Consider the following 22649-nt stretch of genomic DNA (forward strand, 5'->3'; position numbering starts at 1 on the left):
AAGAACCCTTTCCTTTGTTGCTGGTGAAATCTCCTTTCCTCTAACCTAAAGGGATGCCCCCAAGCCCCTTGCACTGCCCTTGGGATGAATAGTTCATTTGAAAGCTCCTTGCACTGTTCCCGAATATATTTGTATATAGTATCATATCCCCTCTTAGATGCCTCTTTTCTAATGTAAATACATCTAATTTTGCTAGCCTCTCCTCATAAGTTAGATTGTCCATCCCCTTTATTAATTTGATGGCTCTTCTCTGCACTCTCTCTAGTTCCATAATGTCTTTTCGAAGGAGTGGTGCCCAAAATTGTACTCCATATTCAAGGTGTGGTCTTACTAATGCTTTGTAAAGGGGCATAATTATGTTTACTTCCCTTCCATCCATTGCCCGTTTAATGCAAGATAAAATCTTGTTTGCCTTTGCAGCTACTGCATGACTTTGGGAACTATTGCTAAGCCTGCTGTCTACAATCACTCCTAAATCCTTCTCCATCAAGGATTCCCCCAATTTATCCCCATTTAATTTGTAAGTCGCCTGTTTATTCTTGCATCCCAAATGCATAACCTTATATTTATCTGTATTAAACCTCATCTGATATTTACCTGCCCATGTTTCCAGTCCCTCCAAATCCTTCTGGAGAGAAATTACATCCTGCTCTGATTCTGCTACCTTACACAATTTAGTATCATCAGCAAAGATGGAGACTTTGCTCTCGATGCCAACCTCAAGGTCATTAATAACCAAGTTAAAAGCAGGGGTCCCATTACCGATCCCTGAGGTACTCCACTCACGACTTTAGCCCAACCTGAAAAAGTTCAATTTATGACAACCCTCTGTTGTCTATCCTTCAGCCAGTTTTCAATCCAGGTGCATATATTATTACTGAGTCAAATTTGCTTTATTTTGTACACCAACCTCTTGTGTGGAACCGTATCAAAAGCCTTTGCAAAATCTAAGTAGACCACATCAACTGCATTACCCTGGTCTAAATTCCTACTTACCTCCTCAAAGAAACAAATAAGGTTAGTTTGGCATGATCTTTCCTTCATAAATCCATGCTGACTATTACTAATAATTTTGTTTTCCATTAGGTATTCCTGAATATTATCCCGTATTAAACCTTCAAGTAGTTTCCCTACTATTGAGGTCAGGCTTACAGGTCTGTAATTCCCCGGTTGTGATCTAGCTCCCTTTTTAAATATAGGCACCACATCTGCTTTACGCCAATCTTGTGGTACTGAGCCTGTGGAAATTGAGTCCTTGAATATTAAATGTAATGGTTTGGCTATTACTAAACTTAACTCCTCGAGAACTCTTGGATGTATGCCATCGGGGCCAGGTGCCTTGTTTACTTTAATTTTTTCAAGCCACCTATGAACTTCTTCCTCAGTTAACCAATTGTTCATTAATATGGAGGTTGTTGATTCCTCCTGCAGCACTACTGATCTCAGACACGCTATTAGAGAGGGTTGGGGTCCTTTACAATGCATCTGATCTCAGACACGCTATTAGGGTTGGGGTTCTGCACAATTTCCTATTATAATTATAGGGTTCTTTAACCAAAAAAAGGTTGAAAATCACTGAGCCAAGGTGTTGCGTAATATGGTTTATAGCTATTTATAAGTGGGATTTTATAACACACCCTTCCCTCTTCTGGCCAGAGCACAGGGTCCTGTGACTGTTGCGTAGTGCCTGTCTCATACACACACTTCCTTCTGAAGCAGAAACACACACTTCCTTCTGAAGCAGAGACAGCCAGAGCCAGGCTCAGTGTGAGACTGTCACAGGAGAGCTTACACTCATTCAATCTCAGAGCTGGACTGACACAAATTAAACTGGACTCATGTTGATATAGAAAAGTTCCTCCTTAGACAGTGGGACCAAGGTTGAGAGATTAACCCCAGACTTGCAACGAAGAACACACTAAGAAGAGGACAGCTGGCAAAGACCTGGGTTATTAATCTCGACAGTCACAGTACCTTTCCCACTTGGCTCCGATCTCCAGGAGAGATGCGTCGATGCTCTGCATGCTGTGCTCTGGTCCTGCTTTTATCTACGATCGGTAAATATTCTGCACACTGTCTGTATAGCATGGGCAAAAATCTGGATCTGACTAGCACCTTAAAAGCTTTCAGAAGCCTCTCTACTCTGTTATTTATCAAAGACTCTCAGCTGCAAAACTGATACAAAAATGCAGATGTTACACAAAAAAAAATACTGATAATTTTAATGCAATTCCTAAAATAAATCTTGCTTTTTTTTTTGCACCGTTATTATAGCAAGTTTGCAGCGGGAGACTTTTGGGGTTATTCATTAAGCCCCAATCGGCACTATTGCTTGAAACTCCAATTTAAGTTATTGGGGGAGGGGGGTGTGATAGTGCCCCGATCAGCAACGTCAGAATTTAATCACTAACCTCCTCTGAAGCGTCAGTCACCATATTTGCTAGATTTGTGATATTATTTATCTACCTTTCTGCCGTCCTCTCCTGTTTGCCCAGTAACTGCCCTTAACAGAGAGTACAGGAGTACAGTTGGTACATTGTCTGTTACCCTTAATAAAAATGTAAAAAAAAAATTTTTTTTTAAAAAGTATTATTAATTATAGAAATAATATGCCTGTATCCCAGGGAACACCTGGAAACAGGAATGAAATCTCCATGAATTTTAACCAGCAAAACATTTGAAGAAAGAAGTAAATGAATTCATGCTGCACAGCTGTCACACTAAGTCATTATAAAAGCTTCCAAGGCACCAGAGACAAACACACATACCCTGTCGTTTTTATTTGTCTTGCATGTTTTGCGGTAAAATTGTGAAATAAATAGTGAAGTCAAACAGCATGTGGCCTAACATTCATGGCGTAATAATCTGCTAAAGTGGCACGTATGGGGATTCAACAGAGCAGGGGTGAGCAGGGGTGAGCAACTTCAGGGGTGAGCAACTTCAGGGGTGAGCAACTTCAGTCCTCTAGAGCAGGGGTGAGCAACTTCAGTCCTCTAGAGCAGGGGTGAGCAACTTCAGTCCTCGAGTGCCACCAACAGGTCAGGTTTTCAGGATATCCCGGCTTCAGCACAGGTGGCTCAATCAGTGGCTCAGCTCTTTGACTGAGCCACTGATTGAGCCACCTGTGCTGAAGCTGGCACTGATTGAGCCACCTCTGCTGAAACAGGGATATCCTGAAAACCTGACCTGTTGGTGGCCCTTGAGCACTTGAGGGCCCACGCTTCCTCTAGAAGTGTAGCTGCTTCTTGTCTCTGTGATGGGGACCTGCCAATCTCCACGGTGTGCGGGGTGCATCCTTATTGCCAAAAGACTGGCCTATGAAGTTGTACATCCTGGTCTCAGTCCAACCTCTGTGGGCATTTTCACATGTTTAAAGGACCAATTTTACCCTCTGGTAAATGTGCTGTAAAACAGGGGTACTTTTTGCCTCCCCCACTTCCCCCCTACTTTGGACGCAAAAAAAGTGAAACTACTAATCAATGCAGAAAGTCTATGTGGTACAGTATATATGTTGAGTGTGCTGTTTGGATACCATTTGTGGTTATACTTGATAGACTAGAACAGTATCATTGTCTATTGCAAACTGATTGCCATATTTGTACACATTTTTAAAATAGTACAATTTACACTTTTTTTGCATATCATTCAGTGTCATTTACATTGATAATTTCCATTGTGTGCTGGGAACACTCTCTATGTTCTTCATTACTAATCAATGTAATTGGCTTCTTTAGAAATATTCGGTCATTCTAAAAAGTCTATGTCATGAAAAAATGAATGTTTTTCTTTTCTTGGGTCCCCTTAAATGAACAAGTATTTCTAGATGTTTGGATATCCAACCGTCTTATCACTAAAAGGGGTTATTTAAACATTTGAGAGAAAAAAACCACAAACCATTTATTTATTATGGAAACTTTAAAGGTTTTAAGAAAAAATTAATACAATATAATTCTTATACTTGTACACTCCTGTGTTAGATACTCAACTGGGATTAGTGCACTTTGTTTATAGGTGGGACTGCCCCGTTTAAATAAACTACTTAGATATCATCTTTAATAGAATGATCCCATATATCAAAATGATTAGCACCGTTAAACTTGGAGATCAAGCGATTTTTAGTGAATCCCACAAAGGGCAGTTTTTAATTTAAAAAAAAATGTGCTTACAGTAAATTAATGTTTTTCCAAAAGAGGAAATAAGTGGATGATTTTGCAATGAAGTATGTGACCGGGGGGGATAAAAATAAAAGCAAAGACGAGTGATAGGAAATCCTTTTTTTTTTAACTGTTACATGTGACCCTTAAGAGGCCAAAAGGTGTATTATTCTGCACCATAACAATAATTTGAAATACAGTGCAGGGCAGCTATCTGTTTGGTACCTCAGGTTTGCAGGGCGAGAGTTGGTCAGTACTGTACATATAGGAATACCTTCATCATACCCATGCTGCCTGTAATCTTTATAAGAATAACTTTACTTCATATAGCGCTTTTCTCCCAATGGGACTCAAAGCGCGTCACAATTACAGTAAAGCGTGCGGTGTGCAGCACATAGGAATGTTACAGACAGTCACTGCCCAGGTGAGCTTACAATCTATTTTTTGGTGCCTGAGGCACAGGGAGGTAAAGTGACTTGTCCAAGGTCACAAGGAGCTGGCACCGGGAAATGAACCAGGCTCCTCTGATTCTAACTCAGCGTCGCAAACTCGGTGTCAGTGTCTTTACTCACTGAGCCGCCCCTCCTGCCTAATGCAATGTGTACTCACAGCCCTCTAAACAATAATAACACATTGCAGTATTCTTATTCTTTCCGAAAAAATATCAGTTGTCCACAAAAAGAATAAGACGGATTCCCTCAGTGCACAATACAGTATGAATAAAGCTCAGTTATTAGCACAATACATGGAGGCACAGCAATATATAACACTATCTGTAATAATGTTGCAATTAGCCCAAATTTCCTACATATTCAATTTGTTGCCATTGATACGGAACAACATATTTTTTGGAGAGAGAAGAGAGAGACGAGAGAGAGAGACGAGAGAGACGAGAAAGAGAGACGAGAGAGAGAGAGAGGAGAGACGAGAGAGAGAGGAGAGAGACGAGAGAGAGAGGAGAGAGAGAAGAGAGAGACGAGAGAGACAAGAGAGAGAGGAGAGAGACGAGAGAGAGACGAGAGAGAGGAGAGAGACGAGAGAGAGAGGAGAGAGAGAGAGGAGAGAAGAGAGAGAGAGACGAAAGAGAGAAGAGAGAGACGAGAGAGAGAGACGAGAGAGAGAGACGAGAGAGAGACACAGAGAGAGAGAGAGAGAGAGAGAGAGAGAGAGAGAGAGAGAGAGAGAGAGAGAGAGAGAGAGAGAGAGAGAGAGAGAGAGAGAGAGAGAGAGAGAGAGAGAGAGAGAGAGAGAGAGAGAGAGAAGAGAGAGAAGAGAGAGAAGAGAGAGACGAGAGAGAGAAGAGAGAGCCGAGAGAGAGACTGATTAAGCAACAGGTCAGGGTGGTAAATAAGGGGTGTGTGGGATTCTGTACCAGGTATTCTAGCAGTTAAGTTAGAGAACCCATTTAAAATGTCTCTGTCTGTTTTCCTGCCGGTGGACCTGGTCACTTTTTCTTCCTGTGCCTCATACACATATATTACATTGTTAACTCTACAGGGCAAACGCTGCCTGAAAAAACACCATGAACTTAGCTGTGTATATTGAAGCCCTCTATGTCCCAAAAAATCTCACGCCCCCAGTTTGCGCAGCCCTGCATTAATACGGCGCTGAAAAACTCTTGTTTGGCAATGAAAAGGTGTCACAAACGCCACAATTTATATATGGGATACAATTAGAAACGTTAATCAAAATGTGTCATTCATTGAGTTGAAGCCCATATGTACTAAACAATAAGGTGTCTTGTTATCAAATCCTCCCTTCTGCCAAAGGAGGGAAGTCATTTCATACAGACAATAAGCTTCTATAAAGCAATAGGACAGGAGGGGCGAACTCCGGTCCTCAGGGGCCACCAACAGGTCAGGTTTTCAGGATATCACTGCATCAGCACAGGTGGCTCAATCAGTGGCTCAATCGAAAACTGCACCACCTGTGCTGAAGCAAAGGATATCCTAAAAACCTGACCTGTTGGTGGCCCTTGAGGACTGGAGTCCCCTCCATTATGATTTAGCTTCTTTGAGAAACCTGGTGCTCTTATTCTGTATAAATTATGCTATTTATATATAAAAAAATAATAATAACTTTGCAACAAAACAGAACATATTTGAAAAGTAGTTTGAATTTGTGTGTTCTCCCCCGAAACATCTTTAGGACGGTTATTACAAAATGTGGCAGTATTTTCACCTTCCCTCCCCCTGCGGCCTTCCTTTCGCACAGATAGTAGGCCAGCTGACCACAGGTTTCCGGACACTCACCCATTGAAGGTCTCAGGATCATTTTATATTTCCTGTCACATGAAGCTTCACTCAACATTTTCTTAGGGGAGACTGCGTGAGCACAGCTGCAGCCTCAGCTTTTGTATAGAAGAGGGGTCGCCGACTCCTGTCCACAAGAGCTGTCAAGAGGTCAGGTTTTCAGGATATCCCTGCTTCAGCACAGGTGGCTCAGTCTTTGAGCCACTGGTTGAACCACCTGTGCTGAAGCAGGGATATCCTGAAAACCTGACCTGTTGCCATCTCTTGAGGACTGGAGTTGGCTACTTCTGGAATAGAATATATTTCTGTCCATGTATAACAGTGCTTCCGGTGCATTCCTATTCTATACAATGTCATTTTCATGGTGTCACTTTTTGTTTTCAGCTGCTGCCGTAGGACAACAAGTTGAGACAGGTAATCACTTTGTACATAACAAATGACATTGCAAGGCTTCACTAAACCATACGTGGCTCTCATGGATGGTATATTGCCAATACAACTATATACAGTAAAGTGATGTAGTGTCTAATGCCTAACGGAAAGGCTGGTCCTTCTTAGTGCGTGTGGCAGGGGTTCCCAACTCAAGTCCTCAAGATCCCCCAACAGGTCAGGTTTTCTGGATATCCCTGCTTCTGCATAGGTGGCTCAATAAGTGAGTCAGTCGTAGAGCCTGCTTCAGCACAGGTGGCTCAGTCAAAGACTGAGCCCCTGATTGAGACACCTGTGCTGAAGAAGGGATATCTTGAAAACCTGAGCTGTTGGGGGGTCTTGAAGGCGGGAGTGGAGAACCCCTGCATTAATGAAATCAGTAGTCAAAAGTGCAATTAGAAAGTAGTGGTACTGTAGTATACCGACTACAAGAAAACATAACCCAAGCTTAGAAGTAATACTCCTTGTAAACTATTTTGAATAGGTTTATTCTAAATGTATAGTACAAGAACAAGGAGGCCCTTCCGAACCGTCATTTCTCCCCTTACCAGAACTGAAAGCGTTTGCCTATAAGTCAAGTAGTTGGGGTAACACCCAATTCCACAGCCCTTTCACCATTTAGTAGGATTGTCCATTTTTGCATTTTTAGTGGTATATAAGATGCAACGGTTTTGTCTATAAATCTTAAGTCACTGGGAACAAACTTCTGTTTTAGCCCTGAAGGTCCGAATATTTAATAAATGGCGATTGGCGCTATCGCACTTTGGTTAGAACAAGGGTGCTCAACTCAGTCCTCAAGCCCCCCCCCCCTTAACAGGTCAGGTTTTCCGGATATCCCATCTTCAGCACAGGTCGCTCAATCAGTCCCTGCTTCAGCACAGGTGGCTCAATCAGAGGCTCAGTCAAATACTCAGTCTTGACTGAGCCTCTGATTGGGCCACCTGCGCTGACGCTGGGATATCCTGAAAACCTGTCCTGTTGTAGTGGGAGTGCCTGAGGGCTGTAGATGAGCACCCCTGGTTCAGAACATAGATCCAGTTGTGTTACCCTGTCAGTAGCACGTTGATCTGCAAATCCATGTGGAAGGGATGAATACAGAGAGTTGGTGAGGTACAGTGAACAGCACAACCACTTTTAAATAAAAGGTATATGGTGTTCTGCTCTCCCTTCAGAATGTGGGAACTGTTTATACCTGGATTCCGGTGCCCTTCTTGGAATTGTCGTCTGTGATTTCATTATCACTGTGCTGATCGCTCTGGCAGCGTATTACCTGTCAAACAAAGTGCAGAAGAGGAGGCAGGAGGGTGAGTGACAGAAGAGAGGCGAGAAAGTGGGGGAGGATGGGAAGGAATAAAGAAGGGGGGGAGGGGAGAAAATACCCCCATGGAAGAAGGAGGGTGGAAGAAAGACATGGTGGAAGAGAAAGACAACAAGGGAAATAAGTTGCAGAATGATAAACAGATGAAGGATAAGAGGTGGGGGGGGGGGAGATATGGGAGTATGGGATGGAAAGATGGAAAGAGAAGTCAGCAGGATGGGGGGATATTGTTGGGTGGAGACAGATAGGAGTGAAAGTGGGGAGAAAGATACGATAAATGTGGTGGCAAAGGAAATAATATTTCTATCATGCATCTTTTTTTCCAGAAAGAGGTAAAAAGTTGGAGTCTGAGAGGCAGGCGAACGAACCTACGTATGAAGTGAGTAACCTAGTTAGACAACCCCGGCATCAATGCAAGGTCTGCAGGTGTCAGATATAACATGGAGTCCACACACATACAGCAGTGCACATATCTCCGGTACCCTTACAGAACTCACACAGCCCTACACTTTGCTGGTGAAAAGCAGTAAAAGAGAAAGCCAAACCCACACTCATTCAATCCTCAGGCTCACGTTGCAAAGGTCCACCATGGCGGGGAGAGATATAGTAGCGCTCCGTACCTACATAACTCCTGGAATACTGCACAGCATGGGTGCTCAACTCCAGTCCTCAAGCCCCCTGCCCCCCCCCCAACAGGTCAGGTTCAGGATATCCCTCCTTCAGAGCAAGTTGTTCAATAAGTCCCAGCTTTAGCACAGGTGGTTCAATCCATCCCAGCTTCAGCAGAGATGGCTCAATCAGTCCCTGCTTCAGCCCAGATAGCTCAACCAGTCTTTGCGTCAGCACAGGTGGCTTAATCAGTCCCAGCTTCAGCACAGGTGGTTCAATCAGAGGCGTATTCTTCGACTGAGCCTCTGATTGAGCCACCTGTGCTGAAGCAGGGATATCCTGAAAACCTAACCTGTTGGGGGGGGGGGGGGGGGGGTTGAGGACTGAAGATGTGAAGATGAGCACCCCTGTACAACACCAGAGCTGAGGGATAGTTCCATAACTATAAAGGCCTTGGAGTCTCCTGGAAGAGTCCAACACTACAATAGATCTACCTATATACCCATTGAGCCTTCTTCTATCGCTTTAAAGTAATTCACATCAAGGATTGATTGAAAATCATCTAGTTATCTACGAGTTACATGCAGTTATCTTGTAGTTCCTCTACAAGCTCTCTTCGGAGGGGTAAGTGGTACTCACAGCTGGTCTCTTTGTTTCTTTCCTTAGGAGCTTCATGGACAGAATATGGATATCTATACAGACCTAAATCAGCAACCCATGTAATCCCTCTCCCTAGCCTGGAAGGACTTGCTTAACGACAAAACAACCCTGGTAAGAACACAAACAGAAGTTCCCTAATGAATGCACTCACAGTAACCAGTGTAGTGAAAATGGATAGAAATAAAAACCTTTTAATAGTAAATACTCTCAAATAATTTTGTAAAGCGGGACTTTGTATTTATAGTTCCATGGCCAATCCCTTTAACCACATACATATACAATTCAGTATATATATATATATATATATATATATATATATATATATATATATATATAGTATATATATATATATAAATGCTTGTTTAGCTGCTTCTATATATTGGACCCAATGTAATCCATATATCTACTTTCAATGGAATGTAATTCGTATGATCAAATATTCATTGCAGTTTCAGTGGTGTCCCAATTTCTCACGTCTAAATGGGTCCAATAAATGGTATTAATAACTTTTACCACAACCCAGAGGTAATAAATATATCCCTGGGCACTAAATCACTAGGAAGTGAGGAAGCCGCGTTGGAACGATACACGGTACCCTTAACTTAGTATAAAAGAAGCTACATAAAACATACTTTGGTAACGTAACCACAACTTGAGAATCCATTATTGTGGAGTCCTGTGCTAATGAAGCAGCTGAACCTTTGTTGGCCGTTACAGTTTGATTCATATCCTGTAGTGTTATCATCTTGCAAAGTAGGAATGTTATTCCTACAGTAACAAGTATGTATCAATTTCAGCGTTCTTGCTGAATTAATTGCTACTCAGTCACTCATGCCAGATTTCACTAGGATCGCTCACTGCATAGACTGGCTGCGACTTAATGCCACATGAAGAGCTGCTTATGTGTGGATAGAAAGTATATACAATTTAGTGTGTCAGCGGTCAGTTTGATTCATATTCTGCAGTGTTTAGGTCTTGCAGAGGAGGTGTCATTCCTCTTGTTGCCAGTATATAGCAATCTCAGTGTTTATGCTTAAATGGGTGTTACTCAGTCACTTATGCTGGTTTTTACTAACACCGCTATCTGTATAGCCTGACTGCCACTCGATACCACATAATCTGCAGTTTATATGTGGATAGAAAGTATATACAATTACGTGTGCCAATCTTATGTTTTCAGGTATTAATGCCTGCTAACCCTATATTTACAGGCACACTTAGGCGTGTATTTATGCCTTGAGGCGCGGTTCAATGAGCGCATCACATTATAGCCGCAGTCGGAGCGTATAGCGATACAGATTCAGAACAAAATTAACAAAATTAATATCCACTGTGGTTATTCAGGCCTTAAGCATCTGCATTATGTCCAGTATCTGTATACATACATAGAAATGAATAAGCACAGAGACCAACTATGTATTTTATGTTATGCTTATTAATACATTCTACAGGGTCTACTGTTACCAATATATTATCCCGTAATTCTGAATAAGCAAACTGAATGCTACGCAACTGCTTCTATGGAGATCGGTTCTAAATATTCCTTCGTTTTCTAAAAAATAATTATCAGCGCCAAAGAAAACAAACAAGCAAAGGCATTGGGTTAATTCAGTGCCCGTTGCCATAACAACCACCTACCTATAAGTATCCCAACGCTGACTGGGCGCATCCACCTTTGAGAAAGCGCTGACGGGGCGAAACATACGTCAGAGGGTATGATGTAATGACATCATGATGTGGAAGTGCTTGAAGATAGCTAACGGAGATAATAGCTACAGGTGTATTACTATACACTCCGATTGAGACTGTAATCTGATGCGCTCAGTGAACCGCGCCTCATGGCATAAATACACTCCTAAGTGTGCCTGTACGTTTAGGGTTAGCAGGCATTAATACCTGAAAACTTAAGATTGTCACACGTAATTGTATATACTTTCCATCCACATATAAGCAGCAGATTATGTGGTATTGAGTGGCAGTCAGGCTATAAAGATAGCGGTGTTAATAATATCTAGCATAACTGACTGAGTATTTTAGGTTTTTGTAAAAAATATTAATACCATTAATTGGACCCATTTAGACGTGAGAAATGGGGCCAGCACTGAAACTTCAAGGAACATTTGATCATACTAATGACATTCCATTGAAAGAAGATATATGGATTACATTGGGTACAATATATAGAAGCGGCTAAACAAGCATATATATATATATATATATATATATATATATATATATATATATATATATATACTGAATTGTATCTGTATGTGGTTAAAGGGATTGGCCATGGAACTATAAATACTAAGTATTGTATTGTATGTCTTTATTTATATAGCGCCATTAATGTACATAGCGCTTCACAGTAGTAATACATGTGGTAATCAAATAAATAACAGATAATATAAATAACAGATCATGGGAATAAGTGCTTTAGACATAAATGTAACATTAAGGAAGGGGAGTCCCTGCCCCGAGGAGCTTACAGTCTAATTAAGTCCCTCTTTATAAAATTATTTGAGACTATTTACTATTAAAAGGTTTTTATTTCTATTCATTTTCACTACACTGGTTACTGTGAGTGCATTCATTACGGAACTTTTGTTTGTGTTCTTATTAGTATATTTATCCCTATTTGCACCACAGTATATCATCATCGATGTTATCATTACTAGGCTGATGCAGGTGTCTTCCCTTCTTTCTCCTTATCTTATTATTATACCACAAAACACCCCCAAAGCCACGTTAAAAACCCTTAAATCTTATTTAAATTCCCAACCTTTCTTGCCTCTAGACCACTGTGGCTCCTTAATAGAGAGAGAGAAAAAGACGGAGGCAGCAAATGAGGAGAAACACGGGATAAAAAAAGACAACATAGCTAGGACCCCCATGTTTGACAAGGGGAAGGAAAGAGTGAGAGCGCGAAAGGAAGGACGTGGGAAACACTTATAAGGCACGCAGAGAAGAGCGAAGACAAGGAAGATGTACTGTAGGTGGAACGAGTGAAAATGAAAGCTAAAGAGGTGTTAAATTATGATTTTTATTTCAAGTCGAGGTACAATTTATAGCGGATGATAAATGCGAGATTGGAAAAACAGAAAGGAGGGAGAGAATGATATTTGAAAGTGAAAGGCAAAGAGCAAAATGTATTCATGTTGCATACACAAGAGAGAAAAGAGAGAACGAGTAAGGAGGGTAAGAAGCAAAAGGAAGAGTCCAATGTTATTACTACCTTTTATTTGCATGTGCCAACATATACTGCAGTGCAGTACAATGTAGGACATCTCTACCCTCGGCACCCTCCCCAACACCCACACGCACATACAGAAAGCTACATACTCTAGCCACCCTCCAATTTCCAACATCTTTATAACCTCTCCTCTCTCCCATCTGTAACCTTTCCTGACCAGTATGATGTCTCTTTTCATGTCTAGTTTCTACCCTCCTGAAAACAATATCCCCAAACCTTAAATAATATGACTGTTAAGCTCCTTTACACTTATTGACATTTGTAGACCTTTTAAAAAGTTTACCTGAGAAGATTAAGATATGACAGCTTTTCTGATAAGCCCCTTTGTAGTCTGCATGGAAGACAACTCTTCTCTGCCGGTTACAGTGGAGAAAGTGCAGGCGCTGGATCTTTGCAATTCAAATAAAAATTGCAGAAGGAATAAAATTAAAATATGGTCAGTAATCCCCTTTGAAGGTCATCACATTGAGGCCATGTTCAAAATAAGTCATTTTGGGGGGGGGGGGAGGGGGGAAACTGCACTTTTAATTCCAATTTCATAAATGAGTTCAGCTTCGTGGAGCTATGCGGTATCCCAAAGATATCTCCAGTGTGTGGCATGTGAAGCAGACAGGATTACACGCGTGTTGTAAATACTTGCCGTTTGTGAACGATGAACATTTCCTGTGCTACCATCCACATTAAAGAGTAAACATATTTATACACGTTTGCCAGACCAGTGGTTTGTATGTACATGCTACTCGTATGTAACTTATGTAACTTATTCCATTGGGATTCAATAAAATCACCCCCTTTAATATGAACATTGGGACGTGAATGGCCACTTGTTCTACCAAGGCTCGGCTACGATTGGCTGCTTGGGAAAGTTCCCACATGCTGATTGGCTGTCCGCTCTGCTTCTATTTTATGAATGAAGCAGAGAATACTATAAGAAGCCATGAGCCAATCGGATTGTGTGTTCCCCTTGAGTCTGAGCTGAAAGAGCATGGGCGGGCTTTTCAAAGATGCTTGGTTTGTTATAGCAAAGCAACCGGCTTCAATTTCAAGCCTGAAAAGCCCGCTCGCCAGAGACTTAGTCCACCATTTTGCGCCCAAGTTCTCAGAATCGAACGTAGTGGTCACGGCTGGGATTTTATCCGATTTGAGTTCCAGGAGATTTGGGCTGACTCGCGGTCAGGAGAGACCAACTTCTCAGAAGAGAACGTAGCGGTGGCGTATGGAATTTTATGCCGATTTGGGTTCCAGGAGATTTTGGGCTAAGTCCCGGTCAGGGTAAAACTCTCCCATAGTGTTCCCTGCACCTAGGAAAGTCAAGTTTTTGACCCCAGCCCCAAAGTAAGTTTATCTTTTTGTCTGTATTTTGTGTTCCATTGCGTGTAAGCGAATTGATGCCGAATTGATGACAATGTATTTCATTACCTTGTTTTGCTCAACGAATGATCCCGTGACAAGGATGATGTAGCTCAAGGCACGTTTTCACAGGGTTTAAAGTTCCCAAAAATAACGAATGAAGAGCAACAAGAAATTAATGCTCCAATTACCAGGGAAGAAATAGAGGCTGTCATAAAAAAAATCTTTAAAATGGGAAGGCACCAGGGCCTGATGGCTTTACGGCCGAATTCTGTAAGATCTTGGTGCCAGAAGTAGGACTACCCCTGCAAAATGCCTTCAAAAAGATAGTAGACAGAGGGAAATATTTGGAAACCAGGAAAACAGCATTCATCAGAATTTTACATAAAGAAGGTAAAGACTCTCTTGTGCCAGGTTCATATCGACCCATATCATTAAATCAGGGTGTAAAAATTCTCTAAAAAAGTCTGGCAGAGAGGCTGGCCGCAGTATTACCAGGTCAGATCCATAAAGATCAGACAGGGTTTGTAAAGATTAGATCTTCAGTGAAGAACATAAGAAAACTATTAGGAGCCCTTTATTGGACCAAATCAAATCCACAAGATAATGGGAACAATGTAATTATTTCGGTAGATGCAGAAAAAGCCTTTGATAATATTAGATGGGAAGTTTTATTTGATATACTTCAAAGAATGGGAATATCTGGCATGTTTCTTAACATGATTAGAACTATGTATGAGGGTCTAAAGGCACGGATCATGGCAGCGGGAATACTCTCCCAGGAATTCAATTTATACAGAGGAACAAGGCAAGGGTGTCCCTTGTCACCATTGCTATTCAACATAGCAATGGAACCATTGGCTGTGTTCCTTAGGGACATGGCCGACTATAAAGGCATTGAAATAGAAAATAAGGACGTTAAGTTGGCTCTTTTTGAGGATGATCATCTGATGTTTGTCTCTAATCTGGAAACAGCGGTTAAAAATATATATGAGACACTTAAAGAATATAGAAAATGTATGGGGTTTATAGTTAATGCCTCCAAACTGAGATTTTAGTGCTGTCTTGCAACAATAATGATAGGTGGGAGGAAGATCTCTTTTAAAAAGACAAGACAGACAATCAAATAATTGGGGGTTAATATAGACGCTGACCTAGAAAAATTGCACGCATGCAATTTTAAACCAATCCTAACCAAAGTGATTAAAGAGCTAGAAAGCTGGCATGGCCTCCCATTGAACTTAATGGGTAGATGCCAACTCATTAAGAAGATCAGCTTCGCTAGGATTATATACACATTGCAGATGCTGCCTCAGGACTATCAGTTAGCACACTTGGTGCTAGCCCTTTTTAGGACTCTATATTAGGCTGGTTGAATGTGCCACTGTATAAGGTTATTAACACAGAGCGACTACGATGTGCTGATATTGTGATCTCACGCCGATTTTTGTATTTGCAATCACACCTTTTTTCGCCTGGCTGTATGAACTGCCAGCGCATATTGGTATTCCATGGATTTTTTTCCCTTAGCAACATACCCTTCAGATTCAGTATCGACAGTCCATTCCATTTGAGTCTGTCGGTTTTATAGATAAAAGCGCATCTAGACAATAGGTTTGCGCTTAACTCTGTATGGGTTGTTTTAGACTGAGGGTATATACCAGTGTGCTTAGGTGTAATTTTTTCTATCTTGACATCTCTCCATAGATGTATGTAACAAGGTTCAATATTTGTTAATTAATTTGTTGGTATGCCATTTTTCTTCTTGGGGTTGGCCATGGATTTGTTTACCATACCCCTCTGTACAATTATTATTTTATATTTACGATATTAATAAAATTATTTTTAATTAGTCTGTAATCAACACATTATATAGATTGGTCCGAGTGCATTCAGGGGGGGAATCTTTCCTTTGTTTTGCTTGTCTACCCTTTATCCCCTTTTGCACCTGATATGATCTCTGACTATTCATTATTCATTTATGTACTATAGCTGATGCTGGAGCCTTCCCTATCCCCCCTCCCCCCATTTTATCCTGGTTCGCCATGCAGACATAAAATTGATTAATAGTGCAATAAATAAGTTTATATGGAACAAAGGCAGAAATAGAATTGCAATGTCAAAACTATTTCTCCCGACGGAACTTGGTGGAGTGAGGTTACCCGACATTAGAAAGTACAGTTTGGCATGCATAGCCAGGCATATAGGAGTCTGGCTCATGAAAGAAATATATTCCTGTACGAAACTTGAGGAACAAATGGTGCTCCTAATGACGCTGAAAGAGATCCTACACACGACTTGGGGAAATATACCTTTAGTAATTAGAGGGAATCCACTGATAAAAGATACATGGGCCACATGGAAGACACTGAGAAAAAAGTGTGGGGTGTCCAACAAAATATCCACATTTCTGCCTATACAAGGTAACATGAAATTTGAACCAGGTCAATCTCAATATATGTTTAAGATGTGGGAAACCAAGGGAATAAAAATTATAGGGCAGCTGGTAGATACAGAACAGGAACGCTTTATGTCATTTGAAGAGCTCAGAGTTAAGAAGGAATTCCCACAATCTCACTACTTCTCCTACATGCAGATCATACATTACTGTAAGAGTCTAGAGAACTACTGTGTAAGAAAGAGATATTAGAAAATATGTTTGATAGCTACTTTAGGACTGAAAATAATATTAAATATTCGACCTCTGAATTATATGATTGGATCCAAGATAAAGACCATGGCAAGCAATTGCAAAAAGTGGCAGCCAAGTGGAACAAGGACTTCCCAGAAATAACGAAGATTGACTCTTTGCTGGTAGGATTGGGAAGACCCAGGAAAATAATAATAGCAGAGACATGGAGGGAATTACAATTTAAATTACTTCATAGAGCATATTATGCGTTTGAGATCCAATATAAACAGATAGAAAAGGATCAAAATAAATGCTCAAAATGTCTGCTTATTAAAGCGGATCTAAAACACTGCCTATAGGAATGCCCATGTATATCTAATTTTTGGGACCAGGTTCTAATATACAGTATATACTGTACATGACAAAGTGGTAACTGTGAAGGAATCTCTATCGTTTTTATTTGTGAACATGGAGGGGTGGAAAGAAGTTAATGGGGACTCAGGAATCCCACGGATTGCTGAAATTATACTCCTGGCAGCTAGAAAGTCTATAATGGTGCAATGGGTGAAGTATGACCCTCCAAACTTGGAAACGGAAACATATCTCTTTCAGCTAATGACCTTAGATAAAATGGAAACGGAGACCAATAAGGAGCAAAAAACTGAGATTTTTTTTTACAAAGTGAAAACCCTTTACAGGCATACCCCGCATTAACATACGCAATGGGACCGGAGCATGTATGTAAAGTGAAAATGTACTTAAAATGAATGTGACAAACGCCCCTCTTTTGTAGCGCTGACGTCTGTCTGGGTTCTTCCCGACACAGTCTTCTAGGGTTAATTATACAACAAACAGGAACATGCAAAGTATTACGTTGCTTAACTCAGGCTTCTGCCTGCTTTATTTTCATCCAAGTAAGGTATTGCAGCTTTAACATGTGTAGGTTAGAGGCACTCAGACATTTTTATTCAGTGGTTCACTTATATCAGTGTCATAGTATTTCCCACACTTATTTCAAGTAACAAGAAACCAAATTATATAAACAAAATCCTATCCCTTTCAGGGATCTAACTACACATCATAATCAACCTCTAACTGCTGCTGGGCCAACTAACCTGGTTCCCCAGCTTAAAACAATGCCCTCTCATTTAGGGTCACTAGATATAGCATAGTCTTTTAGAAACAGCAATACATATTTGTTTGTCTTATCTGTTCGTGGTGGGAACTCGGTCCCAAGTGTCCAGGCAAATCCTCTGGTACTGTGATACTTGGAGGGGCCGTCCACCCCGAACTGGATTCCGGGGAGCAGCGACACCCCCAGCCCCCAGGCTCTAAGGAGAGAGACTGAAATGCAAACCTCTCTGCTCTAAATACCTGTGCTAGTGATTAGGAGAGCAGGTGAGGGAGAACTAGACCCATTGTAATCTGTGGTCTGGATTTTCCATCCAGCAGCCTGAGTTAATGTGAAGCTGTGGAATCGATCATTTTTAACTATTCTTGCACTTTCTGACCTAAAACGGGGCAGAAAGCTGCCTAACATCTTTGGACTATGTCACATGAAGCACTACCTTTTCCCACTGATCGATGCATGTACTGTACAGCAATCGTCATATACGTGCATAACTGATGTAAATAACACATGTGTAACAGGCTCTATTATCTCCCCGCTTGCGCACAGCTTCGGTACAGGTAGGGAGCCAGTATTTCTGTTCAGGGCGTGCTGACAGGCGCATTCGTGAGCTGCCGTTTGCCTATTGAGCGATATGTACTTACTCGCGAGAGTACTTCAAGTGAGTTTCCTTAAACCGGGGTATGCCTGTATTGACTCCCTACCACAGAGGGAAAAAGACCGAATATATCAGGCTTTCGCACACACATCCTGGAGTCTCTTGCTCATGATCATAGATGAGGTAAACAGAGGGAGAAAAGAATCAGGTTAAACGGATATCAAGACAGAAGAACAGTATATCTGAACCTAACATCTTAATATGTGTCTGACTAAAGTTATGTTTTGTGCATTCTGTGTATTTTTGTTTTAAGTTTGAGCATCTGATTTATACCTTTTTACTTATATATATTTTCTTTTAAGTATAATTTAAACATGGAAAATTGTAAAGATGTGTGGAAATCTGTCATGTTTACCAGCAATGTTAGAAAATCAATAAAAAGAACAATGAGAAAAGAAGTACTGTAATTGCTTATGAAGTTCACAGATTGTTTTCCTTCAACGTCAAGTGCTACTTTATAAAACTACGTTACAATACACAAATAGGTACAATATCTGAAACCCACCGCGTTTCGCAAGGAGCCTGCTCTCTACCAGTGGGGTTGGAAAATGTTACCATCCAGTGAGTATTATTACCGTACCCAATAAATGTGCCCGGCTTCTTTTGGAGGGGGCACTGTGTTAGTTACAAAATCGGCTGTCCTGACTACAGTAAATGTTTTAGGGCCTCAACTAGAGCCCCCCGAAACCAAAGTAAGGGGTCCCTTTGTCTAGTGCAGGTGCCTTGCTGTGCATTTCTAATCCCACCCATTAGTTTCTCTATCAAATATATTGATTTCTCTAATCATGTTTATTAAAACAGAGGCGGATTTGTTAGATTTATTTACAGGTTTACATTACAGATCTGGAAGATTTTGTTTTAAGGAAAAAAAGCGAGAGAAGACATGGGATTTGATACTATAATGTAGACTAATCTCCTCCTACTGACATCCCATAATTTGCATGTCATTACCCAGAATCCCTGGCTGCAGTGGAAGCACTGTATGCTAACAGATAATGGGAAAAGGCACAATTGCAGACCTGTCTGAGACATGAATGTGCTCACAAGTGGTATTTGTATTTGCTGTGTCAGCTTTTAAATTGTACCTTTTTTTTACCTCATTAGCACAGCACTACCTTAGAATTGAAATAATCTGCTTCAATAATATATGTGAGTGTGATATGGTTTACATAGAGTGTGCTAAGCAAGCAAACAGCAACATGATTAAGCCACTTTTCTTCCAACCTTCCTGTCATGAAGGAAACACCATGTCACCCATCCTGACACTTTGTGCATTTCTTTGTTGTCAACTTCCTCTTTAAATCTGTATTACCACATACAGCCAAGTGTCCACTTCTGTCTCCGGGCGTATGAGCCAGTAACCGTCAACTGCCTGGCACTTGGCAGACATATTGTAGAATTTATTCTGTCGGTCACAGCGGTAGACGGTTCTCTTCCCCTTGCTTCACCTCCAAGGAAGCCTGGTATCAATATTCCGACCCAAACCAGGAAGTACATCTGCACTCCAGTATCTAGCTTTGTTATAATTGATAAGGGTGCAGCCAACTCTACGCTTCAAGATAATTTAAATTAGTTGGTCAAACAGGGGACACTGATAGTTTCACGCCTTATCTATTGGCGGATCCTGCCACGCATTGCTTCACAATGCATTGACATGACCCTTGAAATCATAAACCTTTCACTGGTAGATGGGTATACAATACATCGTACAGCATTGCAGAACCCCCGACCCCCCTCCCACCAGCCCTCCCTCCCCCCACCCCGGCAGCAAAATGTTCCATTGTTTAATAACATTGGTATAAACACGGGAAAGTGAGGGGGGAAAGCCACTGCAGAATATTTGTGAGCGTATCTAATTATTGCAGCAAAGTCCTGTTTCGCAGGCAAAAGCTAAGCGCAGGAATGATTCATTGAGAGTTTATCTACTCAGCATAAAAAGTTGCCCTCCAATAGTTTTAAGTTGACCCTCATATACTTAAAGGATAATCTCTACAAATCTCTGTTTGCAGCCACTCTTATCTCTGTCCATCTCCAACAACTTCCTTTAAATGGGGTTATGTACTGTAACAAAATCATGCGATTGTGAGATTAGGGCAAAAGGCACCAGGTTCATCCAAGGACAATTCCAGTTGCTTTCTATGGAATATTTTTCCTGTGATGAATCTTGTGCCACAGTATTGCAGATGGGAGATATATACTTCCAATGCATGGGGTAATTGAGGGCAACAAGGTTGTTTAATAGCAACAAGGATGTATGTATGTATGTATGTTTGTATGTATGTATGTTTGTATGTCTTTATTTACATAGCGCTTCACAGTAGTAATACACGTGACAATCATATAAATAACAAATAATACAAATAACATCATGGGAATAAATACTTCAGAAATAAAAGTAACTTTTCAGAAGAGGAGTCCCTGCTTCAAGGAGCTTACAATCTAATTGGTAGGAAGAACATACCGAGACAGTAGGAGGGTAATCCGGTAAGTGCGTCTGCAGGGGGCCAAGCTTTATGTATCATGTGTATAGTATTAGCCACGGTGCTATTCATATGCTTCGTTAAGCAAGTGTGTCTCAAGGTGGGTCTTAAAGGTGGATAGAGAGGGTGCTAGTCGGGTATTGAGGGGAAGGGCATTCCAGAGGTGCGGGGCAGTCAGTGAAAAAGGTTTAAGGCGGGAGAGGGCTTTGTATCTAAAGGGGTAGAGAGAAGATATCCTTGAGCAGAACGCAAGAGTAGGGATGGTGCATAGCGAGAAATTAGGGCTGAGATGTAAGGAGGGGCAGAAGAGTGTAAAGCTTTAAAAGTGAGGAGGAGAATTGAGTAAGAGATGCGGGATTTGATAGGAAGCCAGGAGAGAGATTTCAGGCGGGGAGACGCTGAGAAAGATTTAGGAAAGAGTAGAGCGAGTCTGGCAGCAGCGTTTAGGATAGATTGTAGGGGAGACAGGTGAGAGGTAGGAAGGCCGGATTTTGATGAATCCGTGCGGAATAAAACCGACTAAATCCGTCTGCGGATTGTACACTGCGAAACGGATTTTTGGGTGGGAACATGCGAGAAAATCCGGGAAACGGATTTTAACTAGGAAAACATCTTTAACTAGGACCGTATTAACCCGTGTCTCTTATCATGTTAGAAATAAACTGAGCCGGACTTTATTAAACCTTTAATGCCAAAAGGTATATTTCTATGCCATTTGAAACCAACGTTACCTATGAATGTTGATGTTGTGTACCCCGGTATCATCCACACCTTCCGTCTCATTCTGTTTTCTGCACCATTTGAAAAACTACCGTCGCCGGCACTATAAGCGTAGCTTAAGGATATCCCTGCTTCAGCACAGATGGCTCAATCAGTGGCTTAATCTTTGACCAGCAGATCAGACTGGCTTTGATTGAGCCACCTGTGCTGATGCAGGGACAGATTGAGACTGATTGTGCTGAAGCTGGGATATCCATAAAACCTGACTTTGGGGGTAGGGGAGGGTCCTGAACACTGGAGTTGAGCCCCCCTGCTCCAGAGGGTACCGTAGCCCATCGCTTTGCAACATGTTGCTGGCCCTTGTGATACTCACAGGGTGAAAGCTTGTGCTGCGCTGACAATATCAACTCTTTCTTATAGTTGGACTCATTTTCCAGAATGTGTTGTAAAAAGTCCAATAATTCCTCCAGTGCCAGTGGGAGCTGCAAAACACGATGGACTCCTCTGACACTAATATTTTCCCTTTCACAGACATGTTCCATTGTGTAAGAATGTGCCACCCACTGCAGTCCTGTAACCCTTTACGAGCACTGCAGCCTGCTAGGCATTGTTCATACAATGCTCTCTCGGCCCTCTTGTGGCAAAGTGGGAAACCTACAACAATAACTGAAAGGAAGTTGGAAACTGCAGAGGAAACTACTTGTAATGTTGTGAAGTCTTTGAAGTCTGCTGATATTGCATGCATGTTCCATTAAAGTACCTTTATTTATACTATGTCGTGTGAAGGTTGTGTATTTTCCCGCCATTAGGTGTCTGCATCAAATGTAAAAACGTGTTTATTGTCCCAACCAATGCTACAGATTTCTTTTAGCTGCGATTTCCAGACGCTCAGACCTGGCATTTAAAAATACAGACATGGGAATTACACAAGACACCAAAAATAGTAAATGCTATATGTGAGTCAATCAACTCCTACTCCAACTCCTGTCATTGGTGCTGATGCAAGCA

The 22649-nt window shown here is 41.3% G+C and overlaps 1 protein-coding gene across 5 annotated transcripts in view; it reads left to right on the top strand.

Annotated features, from left to right (window-relative positions):
* The first annotated feature begins 1657 nt into the window (after nt 1-1657).
* Nucleotides 1658-22649, top strand: part of TYROBP (transmembrane immune signaling adaptor TYROBP) — a 42091-nt gene continuing 21099 nt past the window's right edge. The window contains exons 1-6 of one of the 5 annotated variants that reach the window (XM_075603229.1): nt 1661-2057; nt 6791-6820; nt 8008-8139; nt 8480-8532; nt 9429-9533; nt 22173-22357. In XM_075603229.1, coding sequence (XP_075459344.1) covers nt 2006-2057; nt 6791-6820; nt 8008-8139; nt 8480-8532; nt 9429-9485 — 324 coding nt within the window. In that variant the 5' untranslated portion in view covers nt 1661-2005 and the 3' untranslated portion in view covers nt 9486-9533; nt 22173-22357. Of the gene's footprint in view, nt 2058-6790; nt 6821-8007; nt 8140-8479; nt 8533-9428; nt 9589-22172; nt 22358-22649 lie in introns of those variants that run through there. The other 4 variants (XM_075603228.1, XM_075603227.1, XM_075603230.1 and 1 more) reach the window with 4 other exon arrangements.

Source organism: Ascaphus truei, chromosome 6 (assembly GCF_040206685.1).
Source record: "Ascaphus truei isolate aAscTru1 chromosome 6, aAscTru1.hap1, whole genome shotgun sequence".
NCBI lineage: Eukaryota > Metazoa > Chordata > Amphibia > Anura > Ascaphidae > Ascaphus > Ascaphus truei.